The 19,976-nt window shown below is 36.8% G+C and overlaps 1 protein-coding gene across 9 annotated transcripts in view; it reads left to right on the top strand.

The window, feature by feature from the left end:
• The window catches only part of LOC118802178 (NACHT, LRR and PYD domains-containing protein 12-like), a 58,049-nt gene that overhangs the window by 9,263 nt on the left and 28,810 nt on the right, over window positions 1-19,976 (top strand). For 6 of the 9 annotated variants that reach the window (XM_036562655.1, XM_036562659.1, XM_036562656.1 and 3 more), the window contains 8 exons: window positions 7,241-7,265; window positions 7,375-7,458; window positions 8,975-9,035; window positions 9,606-9,761; window positions 12,069-12,161; window positions 12,875-14,639; window positions 17,851-18,021; window positions 19,544-19,714. In XM_036562655.1, the coding sequence (XP_036418548.1) occupies window positions 8,990-9,035; window positions 9,606-9,761; window positions 12,069-12,161; window positions 12,875-14,639; window positions 17,851-18,021; window positions 19,544-19,714 (2,402 nt within the window). In that variant the 5' untranslated portion in view covers window positions 7,241-7,265; window positions 7,375-7,458; window positions 8,975-8,989. The remainder of the gene's footprint in view (window positions 1-7,240; window positions 7,266-7,374; window positions 7,459-8,974; window positions 9,036-9,605; window positions 9,762-12,068; window positions 12,162-12,874; window positions 14,640-17,850; window positions 18,022-19,543; window positions 19,715-19,976) is intronic. The other 3 variants (XM_036562662.1, XM_036562661.1, XM_036562664.1) reach the window with 2 other exon arrangements.

The raw sequence follows: 19,976 nt of genomic DNA, 5'->3' as shown, positions 1-19,976 counted from the left end.
TCTTTTCACAATACACATTACGTATCACAACATTTTGGAACTTTTAAAAACAGCCACCAAAAACTATGAATATGAACTATGAATTATTCAGTGTTTCACATACTGCACTGCACTGAATCCAGTTAAACAGGACTAATTATGAAACATGCAGTTGGTCAGTGTTCTTTAAGTGCTAAAGATATCCGAGACATGCTCAATAAAGCATATTTACTATGATAAATAATTTATCACAATAGTGTTATACTGTCCTCCTCTTCTAGCCTTTACATGTAACTAGCAAAGTCAAACTCGATAGAATTTTTTTTCTTAGTTTGAAAAAATGCCTAGCTGGGATTCCACAGCTGATTCATCTGATGTTTACTTAACAGACAAGAACTGAGAAATATTTTAACAAATTCACAGAGAAGTGCTTCGCGCTCATTAACCCAGTTTAGACACCTCTCTGAAATACAGTCAGAAGAAAGGGCTACATTTTATCAGCAAAAGAAATTATTTGTATTCAACCTGTGTCATTTTCAACATGTGTCGGTAACACTTTACATTAAGGGTCACTAATCAATCATTAAATATATAATAATCAACTATTAGTTTCCCATTATTTAGTTATTAGTTAACTCTTCATTAAGCATTAGCTATTACTTAGTAATTGATTAAGCACTTATCAATTAGTAATTAAGTACACTGTTAATTGATAAGTTAGTTTGTCGTTAGTTTATGTCTTACTCATTATCTGTGTGCTAATTGCTGCTTATTACACTGTTAATTAATTAATAAGTGTTTTTCTTCATATAAAGAAGTAATGTGATAACTTACTAGCACTTATGTGTTAATCCCGCTAATTATCTGTTAATTAACTTTCAATCACCTCCATATATTCAGTTGCTTCACTTTTCTCACTTTGGTTCATTAAAGATGCTTATGGTCACATCTGACCGTAAGATGAGCGCACACAAATTCACTGATGGTTTTGTTATTCATCACGTTCATCTTGGCACATCTGTACTCATATCTGGTAGGAGTGCATGTAAATTTGGGCATAAATGCTGGATATGTGGCTAATTAACCAAAACTATTATCAACATAATCTGTAACAGCAAAAATAAGAACAACAATAGAAAATATCAATAATACTAATTTGTGTGCATGACAGTCCAGTACAAAAGTGGATGTACTTACTTTACATGCACATTGATATAAACAAGTGCTGCAACTATTTCATGTTCCATTTAAAGACACATTACACTGTGCTTTTGTTTCATACTACTGACTCACAAACACAGCTTCGGTCATACACTGCAATAATACAGCGTTTATTTTAGGGAATTAATTACACTAAACAATCACTCTACTATGTTAACAACACAGAGTATTTTGTTTTATTTCACATTTTATTTTTTCAGTTGTTTTCATTTTAATACTATTAAGTTTGGTCAGCAGGGGAGGAGTGCACTCACTGCTGGACATCAAACTCCACCCACGAGCACGGCCATTAGCTTTCATGCCAAACACTGCCGTTCTATTGGCTGGCTACTGAAACATCTGCATGAATTAGGGTGTGCTTCATGTAAATGATATGTAAATGAGGTGCTGTCGGCTGGTTTCATGCACTGAAGCTGATTTATCATTTATGCTCAAATCTCCACTTGTTTCCACATCGTACAAAATTGTTATGAATCAGACGCAGAGCAGTTCATACCTTATAAAAGGCAAAAAGGTGATCTTTTTTACACAACTTTGATGATTAATGGGCCCTTTTCACAAGATTCGTGACTACTTCCGGTTTAAGCATTAGCAGGGTAAAACTCACTTCCTCTCCATACAGCTAACTACTGCAGAAGCGATGTCAGAATGTTTAGTAGTGAACTATCGTGCTCAAACTCTGAGCTACAGCTGTATTTCAGTTTTCCTGCACGGCTGTGACAGTGAGAGTGAGAAGTGGACGGAAGCGCTGATTGAACTGTAAACAGAGCTGAGATGCTGTGTGTTGTTTTTACTGCAGCTGCTTCACATCAGGCCGTCTCTGTGTCTTTGTACAACACGCCAGCGATTCTGTAATCTTCTGTTTTATAGAGAAAGAAGAGCTTTTATATGTAGCATGAATGTTATAGACTCTGTTTATATTAAGCTAGCTATACTGGCTAGAAGCTACTGCTAAGCCCGGCTAACATGAAGCAGCTTTTTCAGATGTTTTTTTTTTCAGCTGGGAGTCTCGTTTTTGGCTGAGCAGTGAAAGGTGGATGTTTTCTGAAGTGCTGCTTCAAAAGTCGCCATGAAACTATAAGAATAATGCTGTTTGGCAGATCGCTAACATAGCCAGCGTTAGAGCTAACTTAGCTTTAAAGTCTGCTACTCATGCGAAGCTGGAGCTCAAACTGCTAATGGCAGGCTAGCTAATTAGCGACTGTAGCCTGCTAGCCGACCGTAAGCTAATACAGTTTAAACGAGGTCTGTAAAATAGACTTTACATATAAAAGTGTTTGTTTGTGTTTATGTCAGAAGTCGCTGCATCCTGTAGCTAAATGTGTCACAGAACCTGCTCCACGTTAGCCGGCTGGTGGCAGCAGCTGATGAAAGCTAACTAGGTTAGCTTCCTTATTTTGGGAACACAGCTATAGTTAGAAATGCCTTCTAGCATTGCTAGCTAACCTAGCTACAGCTAAACAACGTCTACCAAATTCATACTACACAGAAGAACTTTAATTTCTTTAAAAACAGAAATATTACAGAAATCGCTGGCATGTTGTTCAACTACAGAGACACTGCTTGATGTGAGCAGCTGCTGCAGCAGTAAGCAGGGCTGCACCACACACAGCATTTTAGCTGTGTATACAGTTAAATCAGTGCTTCCATTCACTTCCTTTTGTCATGATAGTGCACAAAAACTAACATATGTCTGTTGTAGCTCAGTATTTGAGCATTATAGTTCACTGCTAATGCTTAATCCGGACGTAATCGCGACTCTTTGTGAAAAGGGCCCACGGCCATTAGATCTTTACATTTTGACCATTATTAATTCTTAAATTCCTCTTACTTAACCATTAATTACTGATTTTGTGTTGTCACTTTACTTGGAGGGACACAAAAGCAGTAATTAATGATTAAGTAAGAGGAATTTAAGAAGCACTGAATGGTTGATTAAGAGGAATTTAAGTAATTAATGGTCAAAATGTAAAGATCTAATGGCCATTAATCATGAAAGTCACACCGGAAGTAATCACGAATCTTGTGAAAAAGGCCCATTAATCATCAAAGTTGCTTAAAAAGAACACTTTTTTGCCTTTTATAAGGTTTGAACTGCTCTGCGTCTGATTCATAACAATTTTGTACGATGTGGAAACAAGTGGAGATTTGAGCATAAATGATAAATCAGCTTCAGTGCATGAAACCAGCCTACCAGCACCTCATTTACATATCATTTACATGAAGCACACCCTAATTCATGCAGATGTTTCAGTAGCCAGCCAATAAAACGGCAGTGTTTGGCATGAAAGCTAATGGCCGTGCTCGTGGGTGGAGTTTGATGTCCAGCAGTGAGTGCACTCCTCCCCTGCTGACCAAACTTAATAGTATTAAAATGACAACAACTGGAAAAAAATAAAATGTGAAATAAAACAAAATACTCTGTGTTGTTAACATAGTAGAGTGATTGTTTACTGTAGTTAATTCCCTAAAATAAACGCTGTATTATTGCAGTGTATGACCGAAGCTGTGTTTGTGAGTCAGTAGTATGAAACAAAAGCACAGTGTAATGTGTCTTTAAATGGAACATGAAATAGTTGCAGCACTTGTTTATATCGATGTGCATGTAAAGTAAATACATCCACTTTTGTACTGGACTGTCATGCACACAAATTAGTATTATTGAAATTTTCTATTGTTCTTATTTTTGTGATTACAGATTATGTTGATAATAGTTTTGGTTAATTAGCCACATGTCCAGCATTTATGCCCAAATTTACATGCACTCCTACCAGATATGAGTACAGATATGCCAAGATGAACGTGATGAATAACAAAACCGTCCGTGAATTTGTGCGCTCATCTTACGGTCAGATGTGACCATAAGCATCTTTAATGAACCAAAGTGAGGTGATGGAAAGTTAATTAACAGGTAATTAGCAGGATTAACACATAAGTGCTAGTAAGTTATCACATTACTTCTTTATATGAAGAAAAATACTTATTAGTTAATTAACAGTGTAATAAGCAGCAATTAGCACACAGATAATGAGTAAGTAAGACATAAACTAACGACAAGCTAACTTATCAATTAACAGTGTACTTAATTACTAACTGATAAGTGCTTAATCAATTACTAAGTAATAGCTAATGCTTAATGAAGAGTTAACTAATAACTAAACAATGGGAAACTAATAGTTGATTATTATATATTTAATGATTGATTTTTTCCTGAATAAGAACTGAATTCAGTCTGTGATTTATTCATGGACTCACTGCTGTGATATCTGCTCTCAGTTCTTCAGTGAGGGGCAACTTGTTCAGTAGCGAAGCCCCCAAACTTTATTTACTACCCTAATCTTTCAGTAAGTGTTGTCCTGTTTCATCGTTCAGAAACCATCTCAGTGCTTTCCTCTTTACTAAAGGGTTCTCCTTTTATTTCATAGCACAGGGGCTTTTTTACCTACTGCAATTGAAGTTAATTTGGTTTTGTGAAAAGTTTTATGTAAATAAAACATTACTACGGCAATTAATATTACTATTGTTGTTATCATTATTAGCAGTAGTAGTAATATTAGGAGTTTTGTAGTAGCTAGAAAGTGTCTGTGATTCCTGGAACCCGACACCTCAACCAGTTTTTTGTGGAAAAGTGTACGTGACTGAATCCAAAACATTCCACCTGAAATTGAACTGGAGCCAAAGAATGTCTCTTATCTCTCTTTCTGTCTATCTCTGTCTGTCAGTCTCTCTCACGCACAAGCAGGACTTAACTGTCACTCAGGCTCGATCCACTGTTACATGATGTTACAACATTTTAATATGTTCGAAAGCATTTTGTTCTTCAATAAATGCTGTTCTGGATTCCTTCTGTAGTGAAAAGTTTATATTAGAGTATCATTGAAAGTGTAAAGTTAAAGTAGGAGTGAATGAAATGACGAGAAGAAAGGAAGTCTACAGCAGGCTAACCAACTGGCTTATTTGAGATCAGCATTTTATTATTGCTCTTACATTTTTTCAATTATATATTTATGAGTAACAACAAAATGTATATGTTTACAGCTTCTGAATCTTAAAAATTCAAAAAGTAACAAGTTTGTTCATTTTTAAGTAACATAAAAAGTCAAAATGTCATCATGTGAAAGTTTCTGCAGGGCCGCCAGAGTCCTAGATTAGTTCTTCTACTCTGAGAAGCTTTGTGAATACGAGCTCTAGACACTCCAGTTCTGTCTTCCTGCTCTATATGAGTGAACTCATTCAGTTTTCCTGGTATTGATCAGTTTCAGTTCAACTCATTTTTAAAAATATTTTAACAGTAGATGCTCTCAGAACTTTTACTGATGAGTTGAGACAGATGTGTTTAGTGTAGGGAGTTGAAATATGTTCTGTTTTACTGTGGAAACTGGAAATATTTTCTAGAGTAATAGTGTAAAAGGACGGTTGTGGTACAGAAAGGGTGCAGAATTTAAGCAGTCTATAATTAATAAAACACATATGCATTATGAAACTACACGAAGATTATCTATACAGTGAAATCAGGATTTAATCTCATTCATAAAGGAATGACTTCATGATGTTTGTTGAGTTCTTTATTATGTGTTAAGGTGGTCATTAAACATTAAAAAGTAATTAAAAGGTGTTATGTTCTGTTACTACTGTTGGAGAACATGGAGAACAAGGAGTCGCTTCTCAACATGAGTGTTGAGCTAAAAATGTAAACAAATAAGAATAAAAAATTATCTTGATTAACTAGTAAAGTGCAGGGAGAGCCGAGACGGCATAAACACTTGGAAATGACACTTGAATAAAATAGTAAAAATGAACATGTAATTAAAAATATCAGAAAGATTGCACACATAAAGAAAAGTTATTCTAATATATTTCTATTGTGTGTGTGCGTGTGTGTATCTGTGTGTGTGTGTATGCGTGTGTGTGTGTGTGAGTGTGTGTGTGTGTGTGTGTGTGTGTACCCCACATACCTGTTCACATTTAGTTTTAGTCCGTTTTGGTGTGTTGGTAATGTAATTATTTGTAAAACAAATGCACAGACTGTCGTTCTTTTTGAGTCCCCACACAGTGTTTTTCCCATGAGTAGTAAATTTATTCTCATCAAAGAAATGTGTTGTTTCCATCAAGTTTTGAGCTGTATGCAGGAGCCATGTTTACGTGACTACAGTGGACATACACTTGCGTCATATTGAGCTATGACTGTGCTGCTCAGCTCATTACAGCTCCCACAAACACAGAGAGAATGGAGACAAATGTTTGCTGATTTTACTTGACACTCGTCAGTGTTTTGATCAGTCTAATGCTGTTAAAAGTTGAATTAGCTGCTAAAACACATGTAGAAATGCCAATTTCAGTTACTGGAAAACTGATTATTATCAGATCCGGTCCAGTCCTGTCAACCGCTACTACTGAGTTATTAATATGTATGAGGAGAAGTGTAGGTCGGCCTGTGAAGTGTGAGGAAATGCTGTCCAGACAAATGGCATCGTGTGGTGACTGAAGATTTAGATTAATTATTCTTGCACAGTCTAATCCTGACTCTCAACAGAGACGGGGTTGTTAAGGAGCCACAGTTTCATGGTTAGTCACCGTGTATGATCAGGTTGTCACCTCAGTTTATTTTATAAGTACCCTTCTTCACATTTGTCCGTGTGAACCTCAAAGCACTGGGAGACCAGCTCTGCGGTTCACTCCTGCTGTAAACACAGGCTGCATTGATGGCTCTGTGTGTTCCAGGTGTTAATGACATCATCACAAATGACAGTTACTGAATGCATGAAAGAAAACAGTGCTGCTCCATAAGCAAGTTAAAAACACCCAATTATTGACTTTATCTTGCTTGCTGACTATTAACAGTCCCACTATTGTTGTGGTACGCAGCAGGCACCCGAGCAGTCACCTGAGCAGTCATTTGTTTGGTGCTAGTGACTAGTTAGCATTTAGCATAATAAATACATTTTGTCTGCTGTCAAATCACTTCACCGACTTAGGTTGATGTAATCTGACAGGAATGTGTTCTGACTGATTTTTATTTTTCTGGTTAAATGTCATTTAGAAAAGAAAACTGGAGCACACAAAGAGTAAGTACTTGGCCTGGTGTCTAATGTACATCAAAAGATATATTCATCATACACTGGGAAATTACACTATTGTGAAATTACACATTTGTGATATTTTTGTATTCTGTAGTTCTGTAAACTAACCCTGGGCATCTTGATGAAGATGGACATTTCAGATGTTCTTTCTGAAGACTGAAGACAAAGCCAGAGAAAGGTAAAACTAATAATGATCATTGATGTAGTGTTTCCCTTTCATATTTGTAAAGTTTTCAGACTAAAAACAACTACGAAAGCAGGAACTCAGTCTCAAGCAGAAAACTGGCCTCCATTTGCAGTGGTAACAGCAAATCTCTTACAGAATTATCAAATGAATTGTATAGATGTTTGTGTGATTACCTCTACCATCATTACAGTCCCCCAAAAAAACAATATTACTAGACTAAATGACTACAGGCCAGTAGCCCTGACCTCTGTAGTCGTGAAGGTCCTAGATCACCTGAAGGCCATTATAAACCCTCTGCTGGATCTGCTACAATTCGCATACAGAATTAACCGGTCTGTTGATGTTGTGGTCAACGTGGCCTGGCATTTCAACAGTCCTGGAACCTACGTTAGAGTTCTGTTTGTGGACTTCAGCTCAGCATTAAGTGCCATAGTGGTCAAACTGCCCCAGCTGTTTGTGGCAGATCTCATCTACCAGTGGATCATGAATTTCCTGATGAACAGTAGACAGCAGGTGTGGCTTGGAAAACACACGCCAGACCCCCATACTGGAGAACCACAAGATAATGTGCTCTGACCCCTTCTCTTCAGTCTCTACACCAATGACTGTGTCTCTAAGGAACCAGCTGTGAAGATCTTGAGGTTTGCAGATAACATCACTGTAGTGGGCGTCATAGCCAATGGTGATGAGTCTCGCAAGAACAAGCCAAATTCCAGCACATAATCAGGACATCAGAGAGGATCCCTGGATGTATCTGCCAACACTACAGAACATCTACAACTACAGGGTGATGAAGTGCACTCAAAATTACAGATAACCCTTATCATACTGGACATTTCTAGCCACTTTACTCTGGTAGAAGATTTAGGAGCATCAAAACCAGCACAACCACACACGCTAATGCCCCAAAAGCTGTAGATCATTAACCATAGCAGTCACCTCACACTTTAAACTAAACCAAACAAATCTCTTTACTGTATTACACTTCTTTGTAACATGTTTATTTGCACAACTGTTCAAATGTCATTTTATAAATATTCTTAATATTCTTATTATTCTGTATATAATAGTTATTGCATTATGTGTGTCCTCAGACCTGCAAATGTATAGATATTCATATCTGCATATGTACACATTCACATATGTCTTTAACTCCTTTCACATTGGCTGTTATTATTATTTATAATTTTTTATTTAATTTATTCTATTTTTATTTTGTTTTATTTTATTTATGGAACAACAGAAAATTACTTACATTAGAAATGAAGAGTGTTTTTGCCTTCACTAGTAAAGTTATTATTTTTGAGATACATATATATTTTTTTTTGACAGCAATGATATGTTGAACATTCATGACTGTTTTCTCCATTTAAGAGATCAGAAATGATCTTTTATAGATACAGACTACCAATTATAATATTCACATGCGGAATTCGACACCAAATATTACTTCATCTTTTCAGTTATCAAAAAACTCCATTAACTTGACTGCATTATCCTTTTTCAGTTCCAGTCATACACGATGGCAAACAATCCTGAAGTGCTGCAGAATATAACTGATAAACAAGGTAATGGAATATACTTCGTTTCTTCTTTCCACTTTCCACTGTCTTTCTCATCTGTTGATCAAGAGGAGTTTATCTTTTTATTAAGATCTTTTTATGGTGTACTCATTTCTCTAATAGATTCAGGTGGTCTTGTTTGAATGAAGAATGTACACAGTGGAAAATGCCAAGTTTCATTTGGTTTAATTATAAACATTGTTGGTTAATGCTGGTTTATGATGTTTTGTAGGGGGTTGATAACAACCATGTGTGCTATGCTGGAACCCAAAAGGCTTAAGAAGATTTACAGTTACATGATGTGTTTACAAGACAACACGTTCACTAGCACTTCTTTCAGACCCAGTGAGAAGATGAATAGTATTTTTAGATAAATGCTTCATTATAGTTCTCCACAATGTGATACTGGATGCTCTTATGATAGTGGTATGGATCATAGCCTCAGAGCTGGAAATGTAATGCCAAAGCAGGCTTGCTGACAGAAAACCTTTGGTTTAAATTTGTTTAGTTCTGAGACTTTTTTGTATCCTTTCTGGAATTTTATAGTAACACTTTTGTACCCTCATGTGAACACAGATCAAACTGGTCAAGTCCAGACCACCAGACTGCAGAATGAACCAGTCCAGAACTCCACAGCTCAGACTGGAGGAACAGTCATTGCACCTCTTCTACATGGAAGTGTGTTTCATGGCCCAGTTAATATCAGCTTTGGAGCTGACTTTACGCACAGAGGTATTTGATATAATCATAGATTGAGATAATACAAATATAATGCAAATGCTGTAGTAGGGAGCGGTTTCAGTTGTTACTTAGATCCATACATTTCTAAAAGAAAACCTCCAGTCGTCTTCTTTGTCAAAACATGAAACACAGTGATTAAATCAAAGTTCAAAGTTTTATTTGTTACTATTATACACGTTACAATTAGCAGTGAAATGCTGTAATCTTCTCTTATTTCCAGATGAGAAAACGGTTTTACAGAAACATCCTAAGTTGCCAAAATATCCAAAATATTTTCTTAACTTTAAGATAAACCCCAGAGCGTCTTAACTTCTGTTTTAATTGTCTGTTTCTATTGTTTTATGCAGTGATAGGCAGCACAGGCATCATAAGTAGCATAATGACGTTACATTTTTCTACACTGAAAACTGTGGTTTGACTTGTGAGTTTTTTTCTAACAGCGTTATCTCCACCATTCCTCTTATTACCTTCATGTGTTATTGTTGATTAAAACTCATCAGATAAAATAATACAGATGGTGGTGAATAATGAGGAGACAGAGCTGAACGTGTGTCTGTTTATTAGGAGGAATGACCTTAGCGTGCTCAGCTAAAGCGTTTGGGAAATGAAAATGAAACTGTGGAGTGGCGACGCTCTGATAAACGGAAGCTCTGATACAATATTCTTGACTTTCTGTTTATCGCGCTTTACTTTTATTCGTCGCTTTTACCTCAGTAACGGTAGTTAACGTTAGCTGTCTGGCTAATTAACTTGATTACGTGTTTACATTTCAGCTGTGCACATATGGTCAGTTACTAGGCAACAGACATGACAGCTGATTGTCGACATCAGTCGAGTAAGTTAAGATTTACGAACTTGAGATAAGAGCTCTAAGATAAAATTAGATTCTTAAACTAAATTAAGATTTGCTTCTGTAATATGAATTTGTGAAAAACCTTATCTTGACCCATCAGATCTTAAGACAAAAAGGTAGCAAGTTTCTGTAATACAGCCCCAAAATCCTACCACAACATACATTTGCTGAAGGTCTATGTAAAGGAAAATTCACAGATTTGTTTCTAAACATTTTATACATGTTAGAAAATATTTGCTGAAGTCATGTGAAAAGACTGTGAGCTCTGTAGGAGTGAATTGTGGATTTTTAAACTGTTTTTCATCATTTTTGTGTTCAGGATTTTTTGGGTGGGCCTGAAACTGTGGCTCGATGACACCCTAGAGACATATTTAGCATGAACCTTCTACTAACACTAAAACATTATAACAGCTAGAGCACATTACCGTCAGTGGTTCTCCCAGCCTAACTTTATTTGGCTAGGTTGTGCTAGTCAGTATAACTTGCATAAATTGAAGAAAAAAAATACCATTTTGTTGCAGACTGAGAGGAAACATGTAGCTATGGCTGTACAAGTCCAATAAAACTGCTAGCGGCTTAATTTCAATCCAAGAAATGCTTTGCTGCCCAACCTAGTAAGCTAATGGATGTGCCAACATTAGTATGGAACTGAAGTCGGCTTCCTGTTTGCCAGCTTCATGTTCAGATTTTCCTGTGCCACCTTAAATAGTGTAGCAGTTACATGCTGGCGAACACAAAGCTAAAGAGGGCTTGCATGTTTCACATGATTGGGTGCTGTTTCAGTGCCTTCAGTAGACACGCCCCCAGCATTTCAGAGCAGAAAATATAGCTTATTTTTCATGATTTTGAAACCTAATTTTGTGTATGTGGTGATTTTCTTAATTATTCAAATTTGGCTGGGTGGTTAATAATACATTTTTCTGTAGTTTGACAAACTCAGAACATGTTTATTTCTGCTTTGCAAGGACTTGAAGTAATACTAAACTTTACACTTAACTGTGTCAGCCCTAAACATCTGTCGGTCCTGCTGTACAGACAGTTTTTGAGCAAAACAAAAGTGTTTAAGGGCAAAATAACCAGTCTTCTTCTGCAGTGAAGTGCTTGGCTGTACAGTTGCAGCTGTTTGGTTCTGGCTACCTATGTTATATCTGAAGAGGCATCTTTTACTTTTTTGGGAAAGTAGACTATGTCTAGTATACCAGAACACACACACACACACACACACACACACACACACATCATCTAAACCGCTTATCTGGGGCCTATCCCAGCTGTCATCAGGCAGAAGGCAGAAAACTGCCCTGGACAGGACCCCAGTCCATCGCAGGGCGCCAGAACATTTGACAGCATTTGTTTTATCCTTTTTTTCGTTCTCCCAAGTCCATAATAATTGCTCAAAGAGATGTTTTGTACTCCTTATTCATTGCTAATATTCACTCTCTCAGGTGGAGACAGAAGTGAGAAGGAAACTGGTAAGACTGCAGCAGCCTCCTCCACTGCAGCTCAGATTGGAGTCTCAGTTAGTGATCTGACTGCAGGTAAAGTCATCACATTATCATCATCATCATTATCATCATCATCATCATCATCTTCACCAGTGCATGGCAATGATTGAAAAGTAAACATCATGGTGCCCATATGTCCTTAACATATGCGCTTATTATCTTTATTTAGGGTGATATGGGGTTTGTATACTGTGGGCCAGCTTTCCAGACAGGGATTAAGCCAGTCACAGACTATGCAGGATTTTAAGTTTTAAATCGAAAGCAAAATATAGTTCATGAGTAAGCTTGTAGGCTCAAAAGCCTTTACATTCCAGCAATCTTGGCCTCACACTGGCACATACTGACCATGCAGAAAAGTCCATGCTTCTATTTGAAATATCTTCAAAATATACCTTTTAAACTCAATGTGTTAGAATGTGTACCAAATCCACCAATTACTGTATAAATTGACGTTCCTTCCTCTATGCTGTACCAAAAGAGAAAATGAAGACATTTTACATGATAGGTTTACAATTTAATAAGAAATTTGTGTAGTATGTGTCATAGATTGACTTTCTGTTAAGCCTTATTAGTAAACAAATTATTACTGTCTTTCTGACATATCCTTGTTTTTTACTGATATAAGTCATGCTAGTTAGCAGTGGTAAACAAACATGAATACACAAAGAATAAATTCTGTATAATACAATCCTTACTCACATATCACTAAAAATGGAATAACATTTTGTTTTCTTGTTACTTTTTAGCAGCTAAAGAAGATGGAGGTGTAAAAGATGCACTGAAAAGACATTTTGTGGCAAAGTTTGCAAAGCTGTATGACAGGACTTCACTAGAAGGGAGTAATTTGCTTTTGAAAGACATTTACACTGAACTATATGTGATTGAAGGCTGCACAGGAGGAGTAAACACTAAGCATGAAGTGAGACGGATAGAATGTTTTTATCCCAAAATAGAGGAAACATCAATCAAGTTCAGTGACATTTTCAAAACACAATCCAGTCAAAATGTGCTTGGTACTAAAGTACTTACACTGGGAATAGCAGGAGTGGGAAAAACGGCCTCTGTACACAAGTTTATTCTTGACTGGGCTGAAGACACATGCAACCAGGATTTAGATTTCATTCTGTTTTTTCCCTTTCGGGAACTGAATGTGATCAAAGAGGAAAAGTACAGCCTCTGGAGTCTTCTACTTTACTTCCATGATGAGTTCCATAATGCAGATGTAAATGAGATCCTGACTGACAAGTGTAAGGTGGTTTTTATATTAGATGGACTGGATGAAAGTAAACTTAATCTAGATTTTAATCAAAAGAAACTATCTAATGTAACAGAGGAGACCACCATTGATAAACTATTAACAAACCTCATCAAAGGAGAGCTGCTTCCCTCTGCTCTCATCTGGATAACCACTCGACCAGCAGCAGCCAAACAGATTCCACAAAAATACTTTCATCATGTGACAGAAATACGTGGATTTAATGACCCACAGAAGGAGGAGTACTTCAGGAAGAGAATCAGGGATGAAGATCAAGCCAGCAGAATTATTTCACACATTAAGACAGTAAGAAGTCTCCACATTTTGTGTCACATACCAGTCTTCTGTTCAATCTCAGCCACAGTGCTACAGGAAGTGTTGAAGGATGACAAAGACATGAAAAATGCTCCCACAACTCTTACAGAAATGTACACACGTTTCCTGCTGTTTCACACAAGAATAAATAGTGAGAAATACAGCATAATGCAAAATGACAGACTGGGAGTAGAGGGTGTACTGAAGCTCGGAAAACTAGCTTTTCTTCAGTTGCAAAAAGGACAACTCATATTCTATGAGAATGATCTGCAGGAATGTGGCATTGATGTTGATGAAGCTGTGGTGTACTCTGGAGTTTGTACACAAATCTTTAAAAAGGATGAGAAGATTTTCTGTTTTGTACATTTGAGTTACCAGGAGTTTCTTGCTGCCGTCTTTGTGTTCCTCACATTCAGTCATGAATGTAACCCACTCCTTCAAACCATAGGTGAGAAAATAAAGTGGAAGTTGAAACATACACTGGGTGATCTCCTCAAGACAGCAGTGGATAAGGCCATGAAGAGTGATAATGGACATCTGGACCTTTTCCTCCGCTTCCTTTGTGGCCTCTGCCTGGAGTCCAATCAGAGGCTCCTTAAGAGTCTCCAGGGAGTAATGGACATCAAAGAAGTGAGTCTAAAGGCCATTGTAGACTACATTAAAAGAAAGATCAAAATGAAAAAACACTTTGAGAAGAGCACCAATCTTTTCCATTGCTTGAGTGAACTGAAAGACAATTCACTGACAACTGAAATTCAGGAATACCTGAACTCAGGAAATCTCTCAACACAGAAACTGTCATCTACTCAGTGGTCAGCTCTGGTGTTTGTGTTGCTGATGTCAGAAGAGACTCAAGAGAAGTTTGAGCTAAAGAAATACAGACCATCAGAAGAAGGACTGAGGAGACTACTGCCAGTGGTGAAAAACACAAGACGAGCATTGTAAGTTATTTTCTCTAACCTTATTTTGAATGTCTCTATTGCTGACTAATCTTCAATAAATTGTTAAAATCTCCGTAGGTTATATTAAAAGACAATGTAATTCAAGAATGACAGATGAAATCAGTAAACTATTGAATTTAATGTGACTTTAACATGATATACATTTTAGGAGTACACAATAGAAATTGGTCTGAATGGTAAATAATGTGAGCCAGTTAAGTACAGGTGTGCTGCATTTATATTTTTGCCATTTTTAATTTAGATGATGAATATATCTTTAAAAAGGCACTTTGACTATATTTGCTATTGTAATATGTCAATTTCTACATTAAAAGACCTATTTAACTATCCCTGCACAAAACTACACTATATGTTCAAAATTATGTGGACACTCCTCCTAATTATTGAGTTCAGGTGTTTCAGCCACACACATTGATAACAGATATATAAAATCCAGCACATGGCCATGCAATCTCCATAGACAAGCGTTGGCAGTACTGGATTATACTGAATAGATCGCTATGTGCAGTGCCAAGTACTGGCTGGAGTGGTATAAAGCACACTAGCACTGGAATCTGGAGCAGTTGAAATGCCAGAATGCATAGCGCTATCAGTAAAGTTTAACAAATTAGAGATAATGGTCTGGGGCTGTTATACAGGGTTTGGGCCCCTTTGTTCCAGTAAAGCGTAATGTTAATTCTAGAGCATGCAAAGACATGTTGGACAATTATATGCTTCTAACTTTGTGGCACCACTATGGGGAAGGCCTTTTTGTGTTGTAGCATGACTCTGCCCCTCTGCACACCGTGAGGTTCATAAGGCATGGTTTTATGAGTTTGGTGTGGAGGAATTCCAGTGACCAGCACAGACCCTTGACCTTAACCCAACTGAACACCTTTTGGATGATTTGGAACACTGATTGTGAGCCAGGCCTTTTCATCTAATATTAGTGTTTGATCTCACAAACACTCTTTTGACTGAATGGGCACAAATTTCCCCAGACACACTCCAGTCTTGTCGAAAGCCTTTCCAAAAGAATGGGGGATGTTATAGCCCCAAAGGGGGGGCCAAATCCATATTAATGCCCCTGTTTTTGGAAAGGGATGTCCAGCAAGCTCATATAGATGTGATGGTCAGGTGTCTACATACTTTTAGCCATATAGTTTATGTCATGCAAAGCTCCAGTAAGTGTGAGAGATTTTTTGACATATAATCATGAGCATTTTAGCAAACAGCAGCATTTCATGTGGAAGCATTCACTTTTTAAGCAGCCATTTTGACCACTAGTTTCATGTGAGCACAATTACATAAGTACATACATTTATCACCAATACTTTGTTTAATACTACTCAAGTCAGTTTTTTTTTATTTGAAGCATATGTTGTGTTTACTATAATTTCCAGCCTTTTAATTAAAATAGATGCAGTTTCCATCTGCAAGCAGTCATGGATTTGTACATGAGCTGCTGTTCTGCTGTGGATGCTGAGTCAAAAACGCAACCCTATCAGAAAGCTGCTAGGAGTTATCAAAGGCCATGTTACCTGTGAAAGTGAAGTAGATCTCATCTGTTAGGATTATGTTTCATACCAGTGTGTTTGGCCAGCAAAGAATGAGCTTTGGGGAAAAAATTATTAATAGTCACTAATAATACTGTTAATTGTTTATGTAATTGTCTTTGCTGTCTGTTAAAAAAATAAGTGACCAATAAGCCAATAAAAAAAAAAAAAATTAACTGTAAAGAAATGAGAAATGTCCATTAAAATAATGATAGACATATACCCTTATAAACATATTTATATTCACTCGACTTCACTCTGCTATTTATGTTTTGTGAGTGTAGTATGAGTGAGATTCTACAAATTCCTTATTCTGAATTCATACAGTGCATACAGTCAGCTCACATGTATTAATAAGGTCACTATAAATTACTACACTATAAATTGATTAATTCACACTGAAAATAAGAGAACAATAGAATGTTTGAGGTTGATTTGCTCTAAACAAAAACATTTATAAAATATTTTAATAAAGCCATGTGTTACAATTATTGGCTCTCCTGCATTTGGTACTTTATGGAATCTTTATTTGCCCACATAACAGTAGTAAGTCATTCTCTATAACGCTTGGTTAGAGAATACAGGAGAATACAGAGCAATCTGAGAATACAAGCAATCTAAGCCCCCATCTGAACACAGAATCTTTCCAGATTCTCCAGGGTCCTAGATCCTCTGATTTAGATTGTCCTCCTCAGCTCATCCCACATTTTTTCGGTGGGGTTCAGGTCAGTGGACTGAGATGGCCACGTCAAAAACTTGATTTTGTGGTCAGTAAATCATTTTAGTGTGAATTGGAACATTGTCCAATTGGAAGATCCAGGCATGACCCAATTTTGTCTTTCTGGCAGAGACAGACCGACTTTCAAGTAAAATCTCCCAGTAAAATCTCTCTTGAGTCCATGATTTTATGTGTCAAAAACAGTCCTAAAACATCGTGATACTTTACAATGGGGATTAGGTTCTATTCAGTATAACAAAAATATGTTTAAACCAACTTATGGTGTCAAAAGCCAAAAACACTATTTTTGTTTCAACTAACCAGAGAACCAAACTCCAATCAAAGTTCCAGACGCATCTAGTGAACTCAAGGTCCTTGTGTTCATGGATAGATCAAAGAAAAGGCTTTCTTCTCACACACATTTAAAATAATTTACTGCCATGGATGTGGTGTCTAATTGTAATTAAATGGCCCCAAAATACTGCCATCTTCTGCAAATCTCCAGGTTGATTTTTGGAGAATTTTTTTTATATCATTGCCCAACTCATGAAAGTCTACAAATTTTGTCTCATTTTATTTGTTTGTTCTCTAATATTTGTGATGCTGATGAATGTCAATGGCACTGCCCAGGCTTTGGTGAGGACAGGCTATGTGTGCATTTGAGGCTGCACTCTGCATTGCACTGGCACTGATGCTCATGTATGTATTTTGCCCATCTATATGTGTGACAATAATTGTGGAGCTGACTGAGCATACAGTACGTACACACAGTTTGAAAAACGACTTCTATATACATTTAGCCTATATGAATATTAAGCTAGAACTGGCAGTGAAAGCTATAGGCAGATAAATATGAATGTACTAGCCTGTACCCTGTAAGTTTAGGATTTACCCTGTTTTGTGCTTCTAAAAAGACATTATATTATTTAATGTCAAGGTTGGATCATTGTAACCTCGGTGGGAGCATCTGTGAAGCACTGGCATCAATGTGGAGTTCAGATTCACCACTGAAAGAGCTGGACCTCAGTAATAATGACCTGCAGGATTCAGGAGTGAAGCTGCTCTCTGCTGGACTGATGAGTTCACATTGTAAATTGGAGATACTCAGGTGAGCTTTCTGTCAATTAATTACTGCATGTAAAAATACTATGTGAATGCACAGTAGTCAGCCTATCAATAACACTGATTATAAAAATATGAAAATAAGTCATGCGCTTTTAATCTTTCCTTTATACCTGATACATACATGCTACCTCTGCATGGTATGAGCGACCCGGCATCATCACTGATATAGCTTACGTGCACTGGCCGCAGCACAGAGCAGCAACACAGTTATACAGTCATTGTTTATCCAAACAGATAAATAGTAAATTTAGCTGTTCTGCTCAATAAGAATATCCTTTATAAAAGAGCACAGTACATCTGTTTGCCATCAACAGCATTCTGACTGTGATTGGATAAACGCCTGGAAGACCAGCCAGAAAACCTGTATGCAGCATGGAATGTTTAAGTAGTATTTCTTTTAATGCTGATCATGAATTAACATTTTTATTTAGTTTTCTAATTTTTTCTATTGATTTTCATAGCTGGTTTTAACAGAATACATCAGCACCTCTTCTAATTTCTAAATCACCGCCATAGACTGCACTGTTCAATTCCGTAGTATGTCCATGAACCCCCTGACCTGTACCTTTTATCTAATGGGGGGAAAACACCATTATAGACAAAGTTATTTTAAATTTACGGCATTCTCTATGCATATCTGATTTTACTTATATAAGTTAAATGTATATTCCAGTCCATTTTTCTTGTTGCAGAAACCAAGAAGAGCCCTGACACTACAATGTAAAATTTAAACACTATACTCAACCGAAGATTGTATTTAGGTCATAAAAATCACAAATCATATAAAGTGTGATAAAATATCAAAACCTTTTCAATAATCTTAAACATATGTGACTTAAAGATCATCATCCAAAGTCAGATTTGAAAAAAAAATAAAATAATAAATTGAGCTGAAAGCGACAAAAAACTCCATTTCTCTGCTTGATCAGGGCTATGTGTGCATTTGAGGCTGCACACTGCATTGCACTGGCACTGATGCTCATGTATGATGTAAACTAAGCAGCAGGCAAAAAACTGTGCTGCCCTCCATGGACAGTTTTAGGTTTCACGTTTTATGTGTAAATGTTATGTTTTTCCTTTTAAGCATTTAGACCTCATCAAAAAGAGTCTATTCATTTTGAGACAGGAAAGCTTCATGCTTGAGATACCTTTTTTTCATTAGAATTTCTGTGTGTGCCAGTAACTGTGAAACATATTTAAAAAAATTATTTGGAGTACTTCAAAATAAGGTTAGAGGTAGATTGAGCTAATTAGTGACTAAGACTTTTTTCCTTACCTTTTTTGCCCATCTTTATGTGTGACAATAATTGTGGAGCTGACTGAGCATACAGTATGTACACACAGTTTGAAAAACGGCTTCTATATACATTTAGCCTATATGAATATTAAGTTAGAACTGGCAGTGAAAGCTATAGGCAGATAAATACGAATGTACTAGCCTGTACACTGTAAGTTTAGGATTTACCCTGTTTTGTGCTTCTAAAAAGACATTATTTAATGTCAAGGTTGGATCATTGTAACCTCGGTGGGAGCATCTGTGAAGCACTGGCATCAATGTGGAGTTCAGATTCACCACTGAAAGAGCTGGACCTCAGTAATAATGACCTGCAGGATTCAGGAGTGAAGCTGCTCTCTGCTGGACTGATGAGTTCACATTGTAAATTGGAGATACTCAGGTGAGCTTTCTGTCAATTAATTACTGCATGTAAAAATACTATGTGAATGCACAGTAGTCAGCCTATCAATAACACTGATTATAAAAATATGAAAATAAGTCATGCGCTTTTAATCTTTCCTTTATACCTGATACATACATGCTACCTCTGCATGGTATGAGCGACCCGGCATCATCACTGATATAGCTTGCGTGCACTGGCCGCAGCGCAGAGCAGCAACACAGTTATACAGTCATTGTTTATCCAAACAGATAGATAGTAA

Source organism: Colossoma macropomum, unplaced genomic scaffold (genome assembly GCF_904425465.1).
Source record: "Colossoma macropomum unplaced genomic scaffold, Colossoma_macropomum, whole genome shotgun sequence".
Classification (NCBI taxonomy): domain Eukaryota; kingdom Metazoa; phylum Chordata; class Actinopteri; order Characiformes; family Serrasalmidae; genus Colossoma; species Colossoma macropomum.
This window is presented reverse-complemented; position numbering and strand designations above follow the sequence as displayed.